General features: G+C 36.6%; 1 protein-coding gene across 1 annotated transcript; it reads left to right on the plus strand.

Moving 5' to 3' along the window:
* Positions 1-16: 16 nt before the first annotated feature.
* On the plus strand, positions 17-20,679 carry LOC128237436 (transient receptor potential cation channel subfamily A member 1 homolog). Its single transcript, XM_052952976.1, has 26 exons — positions 17-133; positions 360-436; positions 1,814-2,011; positions 2,392-2,560; positions 2,868-2,974; positions 4,773-4,970; positions 5,990-6,208; positions 6,567-6,660; positions 6,942-7,137; positions 7,540-7,723; positions 7,949-8,056; positions 8,307-8,395; positions 8,678-8,824; positions 9,147-9,258; positions 10,491-10,627; positions 11,416-11,537; positions 12,904-13,062; positions 13,552-13,649; positions 14,012-14,184; positions 14,939-15,080; positions 15,442-15,573; positions 15,711-15,911; positions 16,649-16,819; positions 17,707-17,775; positions 18,137-18,316; positions 18,898-20,679. The coding sequence occupies exons 2-26, from the start codon at positions 422-424 to the stop codon at positions 19,099-19,101; spliced, it is 3,624 nt and encodes a 1,207-aa protein (XP_052808936.1). The 5' UTR covers positions 17-133; positions 360-421; the 3' UTR covers positions 19,102-20,679.
* The last annotated feature ends 636 nt before the right edge of the window (positions 20,680-21,315 follow it).

Consider the following 21,315-nt stretch of genomic DNA (forward strand, 5'->3'; position numbering starts at 1 on the left):
GGGCAACTGTGTTGAGTGAGTTAGTGTCACGTGACCCTACATGGAGAAATTGTGAACAGTTGTCGGTGAATTTCGCAAGAAATAACATTGCGATATTTTAAAATCATTTCATGTATATGAAGGCATTATCAAGGTAAGAGGAAATAAAAATAATTTCATAATTTGCCAAATATTGGCATTTATATGATAAAGAAATCTTGATGAGTATTACTCAGTAAAAAAAATGCTTATTAAATTAGCGTTGTCAACACAGCTGTAAAATAAGGTAAAATAACACTGATTTAACTTTATAAAAAGTTGTCAGTTTCGTTGAAAACAGGAAGATTATATGCGCTGTAATATTTGATTATTTTTTTCAGTATAAAGCTCTGATAAACTTTCGAAGACGACTTCTGTTGCGCCCCACCCACTCTCTCCTACAATGGATGAGTTTCAGGTGAGTGCACACAGAACAGGTGCTAAATATAGACCACACTAGTACTAGTTTCAGACCCAACCCAGGGGTATGATAATAATGACATTTGATAGTATCTATATGAATATGTCATTGAAGATGAATCTCTCGGCTGATTGCTCCTTATGGAGATCAGACTTCCCATGCAATTTTAAACAACTTGGTAATCACACACCTTATATGATTTAAATACCTTGAAATTACTAGGCCATTTTAATGCTGTCAAAGATTTCATATAAAATATACTTTGTTACATTTTCCCTGTAAAACTCAACAAATTCATAACAAGAAGTGAATGTGATCTGTGATCGAAATATGTTTAATATATGACAAATAAACTAATTTATTAGAGGTTATTAAAATTTATTGATATATGAAATTTAGATACAGATAATAAGATATATAACATTTTCTGTTGAGGATTCAACGTTAACCTTCTTAGAAATGACTGTTGTTTGTACGACTTCTCAAGATAATGTTTATCATGTGGTACACATAGCAGAATTCATCAACATAGTTGATAATCACTTATTAAATAAAATGTCTATACATTAATTAGTCAAGTTGTTATTTAAAAATATAAGAAGTACATTTATTATTTTGATTTCTTAGTTTAAACAAATGAACAGATTAAAGAGAATTGTTCATGGTTTGTATAATTAACTTCTTACGAAAAAGAAATGTTACATAATAAAGTGAAGCAAATAATTAGTGTTAAAACTAAGATACTGACAGCTGGAATCCTTCAACAAATGCTGATATTTGCTCAAATATTTGAACACCACAATTTTGAAAAACATTAGCAGTGTGATTCCCCAAAGTGTTGCTGTGTGATTAGTTGATCACTTTATTAAATGTGATGTTAACAATGTCTTTGATAAAGGTTAAAATATCAATCTTGTGTTGTCTTTGTGACTGAGAGGTTAAAGCTTCATTTTTCTAATTTTTTCCTGACTGTACAGTGTACTAGCATGGGTTCGCTCCCCACGAAAACCAGAATATTTTTTAATACTCTTATTGGTTTTTTTTCTACAATTTCGGTATCAAAGAGTGAAATAATAATAAAATAAGTGTTTTCAGATGCATTTTGGGAAAACTAGTTTTGGTCCAAAAACATAAGCGAGTCCCTTTAAAATGATAATAATAATGAAATTATAAAGTTTAAAAGTTGAAATTCTTGAAAAAAAATGCATATTTATAATCAAATAACAGAATATAAATGAGATCATATTTATTTTGTGTATAAATATAACAAAAACAACTGATTTGTAATCTAATGAATCAAAGAATCAGACTTTTGCATGTAGAGGCATTCTTTTTTGGGGGGACTTATTCTAATGATGTCTGCTTTGACTACAGGACATGAAGCTGCCTCAGGGCAACTACCGGTCCACTATAAATGTTGGGTCAGATTCCGGCCGACCCCAGGTAGAGATGACGGACCTGCCAACAGAGAAGCCTAGGGCCCCAGTGGACGAGCCATTTCCACTACCAGAGATCCCTCACCTTCCCAGGGTTGAAACAGGTCATGATGTCATGAACCTTACACTGCATCAGGTATGTCACTATCTGTACTGTGCATTAAACAAAATAGCAAGGCAGTATCTATTAGTGCTGCAAGATAGCCATCTATATGAATGGAATATCCACTATACTCCCTGCAATTTTGAAATTCATCCTCAAATTTAGACTAAAGTCAACTTGTTTTACTTTGAGTCAAATTTATGTGCAACTCAAGTTACCTGTGTTGGGGGAAAATGGAACTAACTGCAAATTGCTATGTTGTTACCATGAAAATCAAACCCTCACTCTGCAGACAAAAACACTTCCATATTGCTATAAAAGCTGGCTTAATCATCGGTCAGTTAGAATGTGGGGCTCTTTATAAATATTAAAAATGAAGTCAAAGTTTATTTGGAATATTTTTTTTACCCCAGTGTGCAAGAAATGGGGATGTAAAGAGCTGCAAGATCTTGTTGAGCAACATGGGCGGGAATGTGAAGAAAAAGATAAATGTTCGAGATGAAGATAACCTCACCCCGCTCCACTACGCTGCACGATACAACCAGCTCAACGTCCTCAAACTACTCATTGATAACCATGCAGGTTTATTATTTTTAAAAATCTTATAAAACTAAAATGTAACACAACATAGTTTAGTAGAGGATGTGCCCATTTCTAAACATTATATTAATTTTAAAGAAGGCAATGAGTATTACATATTAATGTTGATGGATTATTTTGGAGACTGATGATTTATCGGGAACATAAATAAAGACTTGATATTCATGATTGTTTTTTTATGTCATTGTTTTGAAAATCAGATGACCATCTAGATGAACACAGTTTGTGCTTGGATATATTTTATTGAAAAAGACTATAAACTAGTGTAAATAAGTGGTGTCTTCTGCAGATTTGAATGCACGTGATGATGAGGACCTGACAGCCCTGCACTATGCTGCCCGATTTAAGAGGGAAACCAAGAACAGACGAGTGGATGGAGATGAAGACCAACCACAGGTATGTACTGTCAGGCAGGGCAGGAGTGTCCTGTCAGGTAGGGCAGGTATATACTGGGGAGGTATGTACCGTCAGGTAGGGCAGGTATGTTCAAGGAAGAAGGATGGGTATGTACTGTAAGGTAGAGCAGGTATGTACTGCCAGGTAGGGCAGGTATGAACTGCCAGGTAGGGCAGGTATGTACTGCCAGGAAGGGCAGGTATGTACCGTCAGGTGGGCAGGTATGTACTGTCAGGTGGAGCAGGTATGTACTGTCAGGTAGGGCAGGTATGTACTGCCAGGAAGGGCAGATATGTGCTGTCAGGAAGAGCAGGTATTTTCTGCCAGGTAGGGCAGGTATGTACTGTCATGTGGAGCAGGTATGTACTGTCATATGGAGCAGGTATGTACTATCAGGTAGGGCAGGTATGTACTGTCAGGTGGAGCAGGTATGTACTGTCAGGTAGGGCAGGTATGTACTGCCAGGAAGGGCAGGTATGTACTGTCAGGTAGGGCAGGTATTTTCTGCCAGGTAGGGATGGTATGTAGTCAGGAAGGGCAGGTATGTACTGTCAGGTGGAATATGTATGTGCTGTCAGGTAGGGCAGGTATGTACTGCCTGGTTGAGCAAGTATGTACTGTCAGGTCATGTTTGGGTGGTAGTCGGTGTTTACAAATGACCATAGGGTATAAAAGGTCATGTGGGGGTGGTAGACTGTTTTGACACATGGCTGTCAGATAAAAGAGGTCATGTAGGTTGTTATACATGACTATCAGGTTCAAGAGGTCATGAATGTGTGGTAGTCACTTGTTACACATGGCTGTCACATATAAGAGGTCATGAAGGAGTGGTAGTCACTTGTTACACATGGCTGTCACATACAAGAGGGCGTGAAGGGGTGGTAGTCAGTTATCACACATGGCTGTCAGCTACAAGAGGTCATGAAGGGGTGGTAGTAAGTTATCACACATGGCTGTCAGCTACAAGAGGTCATGAATGGGTGGTAGTCAGTTATCACACATGTCTGTCAGCTACAAGAGGGCATGAATGGGTGGTAGTCACTTGTTACACATGGCTGTCACATATAAGAGGCCATGAAGGGGTGGTAGACAGTTATCACACATGGCTGTCACATACAAGAGGCCATGAAGGGGTGGTAGTCACTTGTTACACATGGCTGTCACATACAAGAGGGCATGAAGGGGTGGTAGTCAGTTATCACACATGGCTGTCACATACAAGAGGCCATGAAGGGGTGGTATTCACTTGTTACACATGGCTGTCAGCTACAAGAGGTCATGAAGGGGCAGAAGTCAGTTATCACACATGGCTGTCACATACAAGAGGCCATGAAGTGGTGGTATTCACTTGTTACACATGGGTGTCAGCTACAAGAGGTCATGAAGGGGCAGAAGTCAGTTATCACACATGGCTGTCACATACAAGAGGTCATGAAGGGGTGGTAGGCAGTTATCACACATGACTGTCACATACAAGAGGCCATGAAGGGGTGGTAGTCAGTTATCACACATGGCTGTCACATACAAGAGGTCATGAAGGGGTGGTAGTCAGTTATCACACATGACTGTCACATACAAGAGGTCATTAAGGGGTGGTAGTCAGTTATCACACATGGCTGTCACATACAAGAGAGTAAAGCCCATAACTCTAATAATTGTAAACTTTTTTCACCTTTTTTGATTGAACCCCACCCCCAGTCAATTGTTGATGTTTGCTCATATTTCTGGGTTATTTCCTACTTTGAGTAGCAGTTATATAAGTATACAGTTATATAAGTACTCTCCTATTCCTTGTCAGGAGAATGGCGGTATGCCCCACAGTGACACAGCTGAGGACCTGGAGTCCCAGACAAGCGTAATATCGTACCTTGTGACAAAAGGCTCAGATGTGAACGTGCGTGACCTTTATGGACAGACACCGCTACACTATGCCTGCATGAGAGCCAACGAGGTCGCCTGTCGTGAGCTGCTGAAGTACAGACAAGTCAACATTGAGGTGTGTCAATCTAGACTTCTGAGTTCCTAGAAAACAAGTTTTCTTAAAGCATACAAAATTCAAATGAGATTCATCAATATCAATTTAAAAATAATTGCTCTTATACACAGCTTTTGTTTTTTAATTCAGTAGCTGTCAGGTGTGTTAAAGATATAAGTGTACATAATATAAAATGAAAAATCATCGTTAATTGACAATTAAAAGCCCATTAGCTGCCACTTTAATGTAATCAAATGTAAATCATACATTTCAAAATATATAAATGGGATATGTTGTAATATGAGATTATTTCATAAAAGTATTCTTAGAAAGAAAAATTCACAGTTAAACTGTAAAAAAAAATGCTTTGATGGCTGCAGGGATCGAACCCTGGTCCTTTCGTTCAGCAGGTGGGAAATAATAAAATGCTTGTTTATTAAAATGTCATCCCTTCCAATTAATGGCCAGACTGCTGGCCTTTATAGACATCTTGATTGATGAACATCTTTGCTTCCTACCCCTTTCCTATATGCCTGGCGCCTGGCATGAAAGCAATTAGTACCCATTATTCAATAGCTGCTGCATCACAGCAACTGGCCAAATCAGAACAAGACCCTTGTGAGACTTGAAACGTCATCAGGTGGATGGCTTTACCAACATGCAACAGTGACAGATGACTGCATAATGTTTTATGGAACTTATTAATACAAATTATAGTTTTGCGAGAATTTAAAATATTAGAGAAATAGTTGCTGTATTCAAACTTTTATGTTACTGTGAGTTACTTGAACATACTTTTGTCAACTAATTTCTCTAGTCAGCAGGTCAATAAGAGGTGTTTAAATGGCCTAATGCAATCAGTAATTCATTTATTTATTGGTAAATATAAACAAATACACAGGTTATACAAGAGTGTACCGCTTAAATGTATTGCATTATAATTGTCAATACTGTGGCAATTATGAAATGTTATTGTACACCAACAAGTGGCTGTATTCCTTCTTTATGAGATAATAACCAGAATGAACCTTGTTCACTAGGCAGCAGACAAGCAGGGTATGACACCCCTACACATGGCCTCCTCCCACCATCAGACACTCATCGTGAAGATGTTGATCCGATCAGGGGCTAATCTGCGATGTAAAGATGACGAGGACACGACTCCCCTACATGCTGCGTGTACGGAGGGCAGCATCGAGATTGTGCGCAAGCTGTTCAATGCAGGTGCTAAATTGGATGGATGGGTGACAATCCAAAGTGTAAGAGTCATTTTATATTATTTAGATAACAGGAAAGTATTATACCACGTGTTTGCTTTTTTACTTTTTTAACCTAGTTTTTTTTTGTGTCATTTCAATTTTGCAGATTTTGCTATCCAGTATGGTCTGACAACTGATAGCTTTTGAGGATTGGTTAATCTCCGAACTATTTTGATTTCATTAAGAACATCCTTGTGATTTGATATATCATGTTTGTAATAAATGTTCACATATTTCTTTGGTACTTATAAATAATTTGTTAAATAATGATGCATTTAATTAAACAAATGTTCATTAGATTTTCCAGTTCCTTCTTATGTTAGTGAATGTTGTAGGAATTGTTCTTCTTTGTTTACAGATGGTAACAGACAAGGACATTGATGGGAACACATGTCTGAGTCTGGCAGTGGAGAACGGCCATTATGAGGTGGTCAAACTGTGTCTTGAGAAACGTAAGTAGCTGTGTGCTACATTATAATCTGAATCACATTTGTTGCATTTTATGTAACCATATGTATCTTCACCAAAAGAAATAGAAATGATAAAATATATATTTTAATATTAAGTAAGCTTATCAACTAATCTGAGTGTCAGCTTGTCAATTGTGTTTAAGGTCATTCAAGTGTAAAAGGTTCAGATATAGCATGTATGAGATATACCCAAATAAGAGGCAATTCTGTGTAGTTAGCTCACTACTACCACTGACAATCCTAACATGCTATTTGTCATTCAGGAGCTGATGTGAACACCCCTAACACTATCTACATGTATCCGCTGCACCTTGCCGCGGTGAACGGGGACCTACGTATTGTACGCCTGCTCATAGAGCACAATGCTCGTATTGACGCCCTCAACAACGAGCAGGCTACGCCACTGCACAAGGCCGCTCAGTACAACCACATACAGGTGGTCGAGTTTCTTGTGGACAGGTGAGCAGGTCATTATTAAACAGGCCAAGGTTGAATTTCTTTCAACTTTTTTGGCAGAATTTTATCTTTTTAACTTTTGGTATTTTTCAGCATAGAATTATTTTGTGTATTGTTTACTATTTGTATGATTAGTATTGTCATAATTATCATTTCAATTTCATTCTTACAAAAAATGGGAAACAAATGTGACAGTAGTGAGATAAGTGTTAAACTCCAGTCAAAGTTGTCATAGCAATAATACTTAAATCAACAGCACAAACTCATCCATTGTGAGGGGGAGATTGATCTAGTTGTAAGTTGTCTGACTCGATTCCACAGGAGAAAGTTCTCGTGGCCTCTAAAAAAAGGCACCAGCTATAGTCAATCTAAAATAATGTAAACTAACTAAGCTCTGCACCACAGGGAAGCTGACATTGAGCGTCGCGATGAGGAGAACTACACGCCATTGTTACTGGCTAGCGTGTACGGACGTGCACCCACTGTTGACCTTCTCATCCAGAAGGAGGCTGATATCTCTGCTGTCGACAAGAATGACAAGACAGCCATTTTTCTAGCAGCTGAGGAGAACCAGCTGTCTGCGCTGGAGGTTTGAATAAAATTGATGTAAATTAGTGTTTACCATTCACAAGTATTGAACAAGGGGAAGATTTTGTTTTCATTTCTTCAAAGTGTTATCTTCTGCAAGTATCATATTTCATTATTAAATTTTATAAAATGAAGATAATTTGTATTGGTCTTTAGCAAGATAGATACTGGTGAATGTGTTGAATATACAATGTATGTTGTATATGTGTACATTCATGTATTTCAGGCTTTGTTGAAGTATGACCCAGTGAAGAATCTCATTAACACCAGTGATCGCTATGACAACGATCCTCTCCACATTGCTGCCATGAAGGGTTATCTGCATATTGTCAGGGTGTGTGGCAAATGATGTTATGTCTTAATATTCAAGATTTATAAGATCTACATGAACACTGTCATCATAATGTATTTGTATTCTGTTAACAATCAGCAAATGACTGTTTACAATCTAACCACAAATTGATCTTACAAAGTGGAATTTTGGAGTATGATATATAAAGTGCATACCCTACGGTACCTTGTTGGTGCCTGATTGTATTGTGGGACATGCTGTACATGTTTTTAAGAACTCTTCCATATTACAGTGCCTGTTGAAGAATGGTGCCGATCTGGACAGTAAGAACGAGGAGGAGCAAACCCCGCTTCACCTGGCTGCTAAGTTTGGGAGAACCAAGTATGCTATTACTTTTATTATTACATCATAAATGAACATGCCATCATAAAATAACATCATTATATATATATGATCTGAGAGTAAAATAGAAATTTGTTACTGCTGCTGTTTCTTTCATGCACAGTTGGTGCATTTTTCTTAAGTTAAATATTATTTGTTCACTGAACTATCTGTTTTTTTGGAGTAAAAGTTTTACCAAACAATCAGTTAATTTTTGTTTCTTGCACTGTTTGAATTAGGATGTTGATACATAGAAGTACGTGTTTCCTATCTACCCTTTAGCATAGTACGTGAGCTGGTGACACAGGATAAGAACTCTGTAAATGACGAAGATGAGAGTTCCAACACGGCCCTTCATCTTGCGGCACTTGCAGGTCACGCCAAAGTCGCGGAGGTCCTGCTGGAGTTCGGAGCTGATGTTGCTGCAAGGTATGTAGACATGCTCAAACAGTGACTAGAAAAACACATTCAAATTGTCTCTCTCCCTGTTCAAATGAGACTGGAAGCCAGTTGCATAGAGGTAGCACTTTTTAAAGTACCACATATGAGCCCCATTTACCTAAAGCAATACCCAGATCATAAAAGGGCTTATAGAACAATTTAATTAATAAAAAAGAGTTTTACGGCTCATTTCAAATGCAAATTTTCTATGCGACGCTATTCACATGGCAGCACAATTGTAGCCATGGGAACCTATGATTATGAGCAGTTTTGAGAAAATTATAAAATATAACACTGGTGTGTGTTTTAGGAATGTGAGTATGTGGACCCCACTGGACTGTGCGGCAGCCAAGGGTTGGATGAAGACGGCAAAGGTTCTCCTGGAAGCTGACTCCCCTATTGACCCTATGGACAAGGCAAAGGTATGATGGCTTAACTAGGGTTGGGATGGACAAGGCAATGGTATGATGGCTTAACTAGGGTTGGGATGGACAAGGCATAGGTATGATGGCTTAACTAGGGTTGGGATGGACAAGGTAAAGGTATGATGGCTTAACTAGGGTTGGGATGGACAAGGCAAAGGTATGATGGCTTAACTAAGGTTGGGATGGACAAAGGAAAGGTATGATGGCTTAACTAGGGTTGGGATGGACAAGGCAAAGGTATGATGGCTTAACTAAGGCTGGGATGGACAAGGTAAAGGTATGATGGCTTAACTAGGGTTGGGATGGACAAGGCAAAGGTATGATGGCTTAACTAGGGTTGGGATGGACAAGGCAATGGTATGATGGCTTAACTAGGGTTGGGATGGATAAGGCAATGGTATGATGGCTTAACTAGGGTTGGGATGGACAAGGCAATGGTATGATGGCTTAACTAGGGTTGGGATGGACAAGGCAAAGGTATGATGGCTTAACTAGGGTTGGGTTGGACAAGGCAAAGGTATGATGGCTTAACTAGGGTTGGGATGGACAAGGCAAAGGTATGATGGCTTAACTAGGGTTGGGATGGACAAGGCAAAGGTATGATGGCTTAACTAGGGTTGGGATGGACAAGGTAAAGGTTTGATGGCTTAACTAGGGTTGGGATGGACAAGGCAAAGGTATGATGGCTTAACTAAGGTTGGGATGGACAAGGCAAAGGTATGATGGCTTGACTAGGATTGGCATGGACAAGGCAAAGGTATGATGGCTTGACTAGGGTTGGGATGGACAAGGCAAAGGTATGATGGCTTAACTAGGGTTGGGATGGACAAGGCAAAGGTATGATGGCTTAACTAAGATTGGGATGGACAAGACAAAGGTATGATGGCTTAACTAGGGTTGGGACGAAAAAGGCAATGATATGATGGCTTAACTAGGGTTGGGATGGACAAGGCAAAGGTATGATGGCTTACCTAAGGTTGGGATGGATAAGGCAATGGTATGATGGCTCAACCAGGGTTGGGATGGACTGAGGTTTTCTTTTAAACTATAAGAGTGAGATTGAGCTGAATTATCCTGGTTTCATTTAAGTGAAACATACCACAAGTGTCATCCTTTTTACGATGTCACACTGAGAGCAAAAGTATGAAATTAAATGAAAAGTAAATAAAACTTACCTTCACATATATGCATGTAGCACATAACATATAAGTGTTTCTTCTTATTTGTAGACAACACCCCTTCACTTAGCTGCCAGATATGGTCACGTCGAGGTTATCAACCTTCTCCTTGACTGGGACGCCGATGTGGAACAACGAGACTCCGATGGCAACAACTGCCTTGATCTTGCAATCGACCATAACAACTCGTATGATATTTGCTTTGTTTTCTTTGTGTAAAACTCATCTAGGCCATATAAAATTGTTTTTATGTTTAGGGTCAATCCTTATTATGAAAACTTATATAGCTTTCCTGAAAAATCAGACAAACCCCCCCAAAAAACATTACTAAATGAGTGACATCCTATGTAGATTCTCAATTGTCAGATTGTATTTCCACTGCAAAATGGGTTCAAATTAAACTTGTAATTAAGTGTGTTGATCATGGGAGTCAAACAGAATGCTTCTTTTTCTGATATCAAACGCCAAGAATATTAGAACAAACTATGAAGCATGTGGTTTACACTTGTGTTCTATAGTTGGAATAATAGACAAAGGTGATTAAAAATCTTCAGCAACATTGATGATCATATAAAATGTTTTTCAATCGTGAAGACACTAAACATAGAAACGATTGGGTATGGGTCTCTGTGTTTACCCCGGTACTTAAAGTTTTCTTTCACTTTTACACTGATGTTATTGCATTATTGTATATAACCACTCAACTAACATTAAGGATCCATAACTGGGCATAAACAATCTTTGATGTTGAAATTGCATACTAACATATTTTGATGCAGAACACCTGATTTCTAACAATTATCTGTTTCGTAGATTGTCAACAAACATGTAGAGTGACATGTTCTCTAATGTAACAATTTAATCAACAACTACAATGAAATTCATAAACAAGTTCATTTTATAAATGACCAGTTGTTTATTTTGAAGAATAAATAAAATACAAGATTGCACTAGTTCAAAATGACTGCCATTCCAGGAATGTAGCGACCGCGATCATCAAGTCTGACTACTGGCATGAGGCCCTACGCAACCACACCCTGGACCTCATTACCAACAGACATGACACGCCCATGAGGAAACTCATCAGGAAAATGCCAGGCAAGACAAATGTCTTATACATGTATATGCCAGGATTGCTTATAAGGACTTTTATTTAAAGTATCAGGGTTCGAATTTAACTTTGAGGAGCACTCGCAAAATTTAGCGAGTGCATTTTGAGGCAACTCGCAAAATGACAAATCAACTTGCAATTTCATTATTTGCTTTATTCCCTTATAATATTGTCTTATTAAAGTAGGAATTAACACCTAAGACATATTATGAATATTAAAAAGTATCAATCTTGAGTGACTCGACTACTAGAACTTGTTGATGGCTTATTCTATTTGGGGGTTATGGAAAGACTCGTCTGATGCTAGCAGCTTTTTGATAACAAAGCTGTCCAATAATTTGACATTGTTCACTTTGTATATTTACCCTCGCCATCGGTTAATTTAAGACCCATTCGACAAGCACGCTACATATTTCATTAAGTCTATAAGTATTAAAAACAATAAAATAATAAATTTAAAATAAAAAAGCAACAGTAAATGTAGCGTTGATACTTTGGACCATGAAATATATCGATCAACGAAGTCTATTCATTTTGACAGGATGATGGGGTTTACATATAGTGCGCAAAAGCGCTAAATTTAGCCAATGATTGAGCTAGGTGATTACGTCATTCGTATTTACTTTGTATTATGCACACCTCGGAGCATCCCGGAAAGATTCGAGATAAAACTTGGCCTTTTCCGTATTTGTTCTATTTTTGTAAACCTACTTGAGCGTGACTCCGTACTGTCTTCTTTATACCGGTAGTGTAAACATGCCACTTATAGGCTGTTTACACTCGACTACATATCGGAATTAAGTTCATGTTTATTCTACTTTCCTTTTAACATTTTGTGGTCTAGAAAAGCCACTCGCAGAATTTTGCGAGCTTGAATAAAAGTCACTCGCAATTTCCAAATGTCGCTCACATTTTGTGAGTATGCGAGTCTAAATTCGAACCCTGAGTATTACAGAACCATCTTCAGTTAAAATTGTACCATTCCCTGCATTTCAACAATTTCCTTAACTGTTTTTTTTTCCACTGGAAGAATCAGTTATGGTTAATTTATATTCTGCTTTTAAAATATCATATTATTATACATAAATTTAAGTTTTTAAGTACCGGTAAATGATTTCTCATCACCCTGTCTAAAATATGGAAAAATCTATGACCTTTAATAAATTATGAATAACTGTTAATGTTGATCATTTCTGGAACTTGTTTTGAAAGAGTTTGTCAACATTTGAACTGCTGTTTAGTCATCTGATATTCATGCATGGATGCTTCCTTTCAGTCTAAACTGTACTATACTATAACATACATATGTTATTTATTAAATAAGGCTCATGAATAATTGTATGTGTATATCAGACGTAGCTGAGGAGGCTTTCAATCGGTGTATGGAGGGTAACAAAGAGAATATGGAGAGTCCCAACTACTCAATCACCTTCAACTACGAGTTCCTTGATGACCTTTACTCCATGCTCAGTTGGAGCGAGAAGGGAACCAGCGACTCAGGATCCTCAGATGGTAACATACTAGGAGATATCAAAATTTACATGAGCTCTTATGTTCTGGTTAATACGATTACAGTTACTAAATTATAATTGTCATGTTGGAGTTAATATTCCCATATTTTATGAAATCTACAATGGTACAGAACTGGAACACAAAGTTCATGAACAAAATATTTCCTGAGATTAGAATTCTGTGAATCAGATGCATCACTTGTTGGGAGAGGCCATCATTTTTCTAGGAAAGGTTACTATGAGTTTGACCTTTAAACTATTGACCCTAATAATCAAAAGAGTTATTGACTAACCATGACAAATTTGCATACCAAATGACTGTACTAGTCGTTCAAAAGTTACCAAGAGGAAATGAGTGTGACAAGAACGTCAACACCAGACAAAGTAGTCCCCCTGTGTCTGCAATGCTTCGCAGGTGACAGAGACATGCTGAACATGAAGCTCTCTCAGTACTTGCCTCTAGTTTACTCAGTAAGATTTGTTTCTCCAGGGAGTCTGTATGATGATGAAGATCACCTGACAAAGAAGGCACTGCCCTACACCACAGACTCCGGAACATTCAAGAAGAACCATCCTCTCATGATCATGGTAAATGTTTTGTATGTTGGATTTAGTCTGCTAAAATTTATAATTAAAAAGACCATAAATTTTCATTGACTCCATTTTTAGTTCTTGTAACATTATATTTTTTTACTTTTTTAGAGTCTACCTCTCCTTGAAGTTATTCTCTCACAGTTGCCAATGTCAACATTGATAAACATACCACATACAGCAAACTCATGGGCCTTAATAGTATGAAAAAGAAATTTGTCAAATATTTACTATTATGAAAAAGTGGAAGTTAATATAACGTCTGAATTATAAAGAATACTTCAGCTTTTGAATACAATTAATGAAAATAAAAGAAACATTGAAGAACTATTTTAGTCAGTACCTTCTCTTGTTACCAGGTGAACACAAAGCGGGAAGACTTGCTAGCTCATCCCCTTGTTACCGCTCTGCTGCGCTACAAGTGGACCAAGTTTGGACGCACATTCTACTACATCAACTTCTTTGTTTATGCCATCTTTCTCACCTTCCTGACCGGATACGTGGTCTCCACAGATGCTCCCTACATGATCAAGTGAGTGGTCGGTGCTAAAGTGTAAAATTGACCATTACTCTGTTTCTAAATGTTGCTGACTGTTAGATATATCATTGCCATCCAGTATTGTTATAGTAAAATACATCTACAAAAAGTCCGTACTTCCAGAAAACATAACCAAAGAATATAATGAATCAGGGTCCACATGCATTTGTTTGTACAGGGTAAGCATATTACGGAATTAGTAAACCTCTCCATTGGTTTAACAGTTATGAATATTTATATCAGGTTGATTCATGGTAATGTCAATTGCTTAGGGAAAAATTGTTTGGTTTATTTTAATGAACTATTTCTATGGTACGGACAGTTGAAAATACTGCTTTTAGCCGATATCGCAAGCTGTGCAATAATTTGTACATCAAAATTACGATAACACAAGAGTTAAACACTAGTTTTTACAGTGATTCATGCATGTTTCACCATCCATAAACTTAAAGCAGGGGAATGGTTGAGTAGGCTGTCTCTGTGACAGCTGATAATATTGAAAAGAAATCAGTTTTTAAATCTTCTGCTATATATAATATTTGATTGTGCGCGGAAAAATTGTTTATTTTTGCTAAATAATCTTAATTTCAATATAGATATAAAAACTCTTAGTTAATCAGATGGGTGATCCCAAAATATATATTTCCTAAAAAAATCATTGGAATATGTTGCAAAAATCTTGGTTCTACAGTATGTGGGGCATGTAGTTGTCTTATATCTCATCAACTAAATAATCATGCCGTTTCAGTGTTTCTGAAATTACTGGAACTACATCAGGAGGCAGCGACTGCCAGCGACTGTCTGACAGTGGTAAATACAAGCAGGACTGGTTTTCAAAGATAGGGAAATATGCAATCATCGTTCTAGCTGCATGGAACGTGTTACGAGAGGTATTCATTTGAGTCTTTGAGATTTTGCTTGATGTTTCTTTTAATTGCAACATAAGAAAACATGTAGTCAAATCCTTATCATACATGTTCCAGTTAATCAAAAACAGCTTTTATAACAGGAAGTAATTGCTTCAAAGTTGCATAGTAACAACAACTTATTTTGATTAAAAGATTGATAAAGAGCAATGCATAACAGTCATAGAGATTTTTATAAATTTTACTGAATTAAGAATTAACCACAAAATTATTTCTCCCCATTTGACACCAGAAAGCTAAAAATTGTTTGTTGGTCAGGACAGTCGTTGCCTGCATATTCCAAAAACTTCACACCATTGTTAATTTTAATAATTTGTGTTTGCAGTTACTCCAAATCTACCAGGCAAAGCTGAACTACGTGAGCTGGGAAAACCTGATTGAGTGGGTCACCTACGTCACCTCGCTGTTGTTTGTGATCGACTTCGAGGCATGTCAACAGTCTACAGGATATAGAACTGTAAGACAAATAACTGTTTAATGGCTGAAGAATATAATTTGAATGTATCACTTTACATGATGGCGTTATTTTTAATAAAATAATCTATGTTCTATAAATAGGTATTTTAACTATGAGCTGTTTGTATTTTGCTGTAGAGGTGGCAGTGGAACATTGGCACGGCAGCCATATTCCTGGCATGGATCAACCTCGTGCTGTTCGCTCAGAAGTTCCCACGGTTCGGAATCTACGTTGTCATGTTCAAGGACATTCTGAAGACTTTCATCCAGTTCTTCGTAGTCTTCTTTCTCTTCATTATAGCCTTTGCCCTCGCGTTCTACTGTCTGCTACAGAATCAGGTCAGCTGACAATATACATACAGATAATTGATGTCAATTCCCCAATGCAACACTTATTGACAACGTTAATAAGCTTGTCTGTTTTTCAAAGTAAAATGTCAAGTTATTGTCAAAGCCTTGGTGCTTTAGTTAGCGTAAACAAGTTAAATCTTGTCCATAACTCAAAAAACAGTCAGGATATTTACATGAAACAAAGCAGACATGTTTCCAGTGGCAATACGCTGATATGGATCAAGGGCCATAACTCTAGCCTAATAAACATCATGTAATGCCCCTTATCGACTGAAAGAAACAGACATGCATAGGCACCGCTTCCGACACTCTTGCCTGCTGTTTTCTGGTGTCCTTTGGACTCCACATCTGAGTTTTATGGGAAACATGGAATGTTAAAAGTAGTTAGAAAGTTTACTCTTTTAGAATTTTAGGCGTCTGATGTAGAGACCCCATATGATTTCAATATATGATTTGAAAGTTTTTTTTCTGTGCAGAAAAAGAATATGTAGAATTATAATAACAATATTATCCCAAGCAAGCTTTGTTCTGCTTTAAAATGTCCAATTGCCATTGAAATAATGAGCAAAATTACAAACTGTTATACCTTAGGAATTATATATAACGCTGTTTTCGTCATTTATTTGAAAATGTATCACCAAGAATCAAAATTTAACATTATGATTAAGAAGCTATCAGAGAACTAGCTTATTAACTTTTGTGAGTCTTCCTCTTTCTTTTAACAGCCAGCCTTTGGAAGTGTGTGGAAGTCGTTGATTAAGACGTCAGTGATGATGATCGGAGAATTTGAGTATGATGGTATCTATGTGGAAGGGGAAGTGTTCTACAAAGTGCTGGCATACATACTGTTTGTTGTATTCATGGTTGTCATGTCCATCATCATCATGAACTTACTGGTAAGAATACAATTAGTGTTGATGTTTAACTGTCTTGAGCAGTAAGAAATTTAATTTTACCAGAAACATAACATACTTATATGAAGGTTGCGACTAGTCTTGTGATGTAGGGGTCCCACACCAGAGGTTGTCAGTTTGTTCCTCACCAGGGGAACCTTCTCTTGGTGGCTCAAAAAGGACATCAGAACTTGCCTCAATTTCTCGCAATATCTTAAGTGTAACAGATTTAAGTATCATATTTCATAATGCCGAACTATTGTCTGAAACTTAATTTTATAAACAAAAGAAAAGTTATCGTGAATAAGTAAAGTAATATACTCTAAAAGTCTCAAAAGAGAACTTCAAAAGCAGAAACTTACACAATTCATACCAAATCAAAAATAGTGAGCTCAGCTTCATCATGTTATACAAGACTTAGGATTGGTTGAGAAAGTGGGGCCTGGTTTCTACCTAGGGAGATTCATGTCAGCTTATACCTGTGTTCTTGATCAAGCTTAAACAAAATATTATAAACTAACATACTAAAATAAGATCATGGTTAAAGTTTTGACAATCATATTACAGAAGTTAACTGTACAGCTATTTGATGTATCATTACCTTATCATGATGGTTTTTTCGATTTCTAAAGAATGTTTATTCTACAATTATAAAATTAATTTCTTCTCAGTTTTATTTGAGTATTTTCATTGAACAGTATTTTCATTGAACAGTTGGAATCGAAAGTCATATTTCACTTTAATGACTGACTGTATAGAATGTACAAATGCAACAAGAATTGAGTACAATGTGTGTCAGAGAGAAATGTCAGATTAACCAATAATGAATGTTTCAAATATCCCACAAATGACTGGCCACTAATCACGCCCCCTGTTTTTGTGGTGTACAGGTGGGTCTGGCCGTAGACAACATCAAGGAGGTGCAGGAGCAGGCTGAGCTGACCAGGAAGGGCATGCAGGTACGGTATACAACTCACATCACTCTGGCTAAAGTTTATATTGTGGTGATAGTGACAGAGAAGGATGCGCTTTTTTATCTTCATAATCTATATTATATACTATCTTAAACAATATACTGACTTGCATTTGCAATTTTAGGTGCAAAAGTGCTTTCATAATTATAATGGTAATCTATCATTAGTTATAAATTTATAATGGTCGAGCACAGCAATAAAAGTTTGACTCCTATGAGCAGTTTTGCATATTCATTATTTTACGTTTGACTCCTATTACATATTTTGCATATCAACTGTTAATTAATGTAGCCACTTTAAGACAACTGTTTCTCCTATGCAACATTTACCTTTAAATCTGCAATAGGTCGAACTGGCGTTGGATGTGGAACGAATGGTGCCAGACTTTTTCCGCCGTAAGTTTGTTGTGCGGAAGGACACACTGCGACCTAACGAAGGAATCAGCTTCTTCTTTAACAAGGCATTCGGTCTCGCAAGCTACGGACTCACAGCACAGACCATCTATAAGGCACTCAATCCCGAACTCGTAAGTTGGTAGTTGTTATGAATGTGCTTGTAGAATGGAGCCTCTGGATTATTTCGTGTTTCTGTTTATCAACTTCATGAGCTAAACTACATGTACTTAATGGTGTGGATGTGCCAAATGCATCCCTGTATTGTCTTCCAACTATGTTTTGTTGGGGTTTTTGAGGTGAAAAGATCAAATATGTAACTATCAATTAAACAACCATTTACTATTAATTTAGTCAATTAAACAATCAGCTGGATACTGTTTTGTTTGTAAATGACAGAACAACATTATTGAATGACCCAATGAATTCCCTGAAGAACCTCGCCAACATGTTGGGTTGCCCCAGTTTTTTCAATGGTGACAAATTGTTTTATTTCAGGAAGTAATTTTTTTATTTTTTGTTTTTGCACATTTTTCGAAGGTTTAATATTGTAATGCCATTATTAATTTAATCATTGGCACACATCAGCATTATATTAGCATTCTGATTGATAAGCAAATGTTAAATCTTTTCAAAATGTAATGAATTTTTCAGTATAGTGCCTTTTACCTATTGATTTAATGATTATATCTAAAACATGAACACCTGCATGCAGGATGAGCTAGAGGCAGTGAAGGAGAGCCAGGAGAAGCTACAGAACACCATAAACAAGATGCGCTACAACAACAAGGAGATGAAGGGCCAACTCAACAATCTCGAGGGGATGATGAAGGCTCTCATGTCTGCGCAAGGCGTCACATGGCATGATGAAGATTTCCAGGAGTCAGAGGAGATCAGCCCCATGGGAGCCTACTCATAGTGTGGAAAATCTCCTAGTGGAGAGTATTCCTAGTGATAAGTACTCAAGGTCACAACAAATACTGGCAGGCAAGGGTAGTCACTCTTACAGACTGGTAGTGATTGCACAATACCGGTAATGTTGATTTGATTGTGATTTGGTGAATTTTCTGCAATTAATTTTATACACAGGAATGTCTTTTTTATTTTCTCCCATTTCGATTAGTATCGAGGTATGCTGTATGTTTAAACCTAGGACTAGGAGTTTAGTGCTCAGGTACTGAAGTGATAACTTGTTGTGCCTGAAGTGTTGTGTGGGTATATTTAAGTGCCAATACTGAACAATTACAAGGTTGGGGTGGTCTAAACCTTTTTTGTTTTTCTGTGCTATGATATTTTAAGCACTATATATTATTTTTTGTTAAATAATTTTAACAATTATGATTGCATTTTCTTTATTATTTTTGGGTCCATACATAACTATCTTGACTAACTTTTGTTTCAAGTTCGTACCAATTTTCGAAGTTATATTAGATTTACACCTGACAGTTTTATTTGCTTTTGATTTCTAATAAATTGGAACAGTTTCAGTTTATGATTTGTGGCCCTTTCCCAGTTTTCTTACAGTTCTTGTCTGCTATTTGCTCATTGTTGTTTGCATTTTTCATTTTTATTTTTTTTACTTATTTTCCTTTTTTATTTATTGTTTATTTACAATGCAATCCTTGAAGTATAGAGAGGCATGTTTATATATTAATATCAAAATTCATAAATGACATTGCCATCATGGCATAACTTTATATAACACCTAGGACCAATAACTTCAATCCTACTCCCAGATAACAGTTACTTTGGTTCGAACTCCTGGTGTGGCATCATATATGAATAGCGTTGTAAAGTGACCTTGTTAAATAGCAAGGACTTCTGTATTTTAAGGTATTAATATTTTGATACATATTTATGATACAAATAAAATATCAAATTTTTGGTCATCCAATACAAAATCTATTAAACTCCTGTAGCATTGTCTTTGTACAAAATTGCCATGCTATATGTTATATAGTTTTTTAGATGATTGTTAGTGTTTGCTTGTATTGTATTGCATTAGAGATGAAAATTATTGTATTAGCACCTGTAAGTGACTGAATGTTAATTATTTGTTAAATCTAGCAACCAAATGTCTAGAGTCTCCACTGCTGATGTTGCCGTCTGGCCTTCTTGTGTTTTCTACAGCATTATCATGATTCTGTTCATTTTTATAGATATTTATTGATTATGTTGTAAAGTATATGATATTATTTTTCTTAATATTTAACCAAATTATTAGGAAAATTACGTTTTCTTTTGATTTGATCATGTAAAATGTATTTTTGTACAAAAATGTAATAAGAAATCCTTTACGGTTGTTATGGTGATGTGGTCCTGGACAATCTATGTCTTAGACTTTACCAGGAAATGAAATTGACAACAGTATGAATACCACTCATTTATATTCTGAAAAACTTCGGCTGTATTGAAACTTTCAAACGTACAACAGTTATGTATGAATTGTCCAATTCAAAATACCCATTAAAACAGGGGCGCTGGAAGTAGAATGACATTGGGGTGGCAAAGGGGGGTGGGGGAGGTGCTGTCGCCCTTGATTGTTTTAGATGGGGGTGGGATACCAATACAAAAAGGGTAATTTTTGGTTAACTCTAATAATCGAAATTCTGATTAAAAAAGGCTGTAATGGTACACATTTTATTTACATAAAATGATCATTGAATTCATGGATCAATAACACAGTTATCAATAGCATACATTCATGGATTCTTTTTACTGGAGGATCAGTTTGGAAATTTGAAACTGCTTGGTTGATTAAGTGTAGCCATATTAACATTATAAACAACTGTGAAGAATATAAATGAAATCATCTTTTTGATATATATTGCCTTTAGCAAGTTAAAGGAATTCAAGTTTGTATTTTCTTTTTCTTTTCTTTGATGTATTTTAAACTGAATATGTATAATATAACCATTGAATATGTTAAACAACCAATCATAATTCATGTTACATGTAATCTGTCATATAACTGGGTCAGTACATATATCTGTTTGGTAATTTCCTAGGGGTATATTCCATAGATTGTTATTTGTGTACATGTAGTATAACTGTATATGACCTTGTATTTGAACATTGATGAACACGTTTATCAGAACCTGCAATAGCACCCAACCCACATATTCACAGTATG

Source organism: Mya arenaria, chromosome 6, assembly GCF_026914265.1.
Source record: "Mya arenaria isolate MELC-2E11 chromosome 6, ASM2691426v1".
Classification (NCBI taxonomy): domain Eukaryota; kingdom Metazoa; phylum Mollusca; class Bivalvia; order Myida; family Myidae; genus Mya; species Mya arenaria.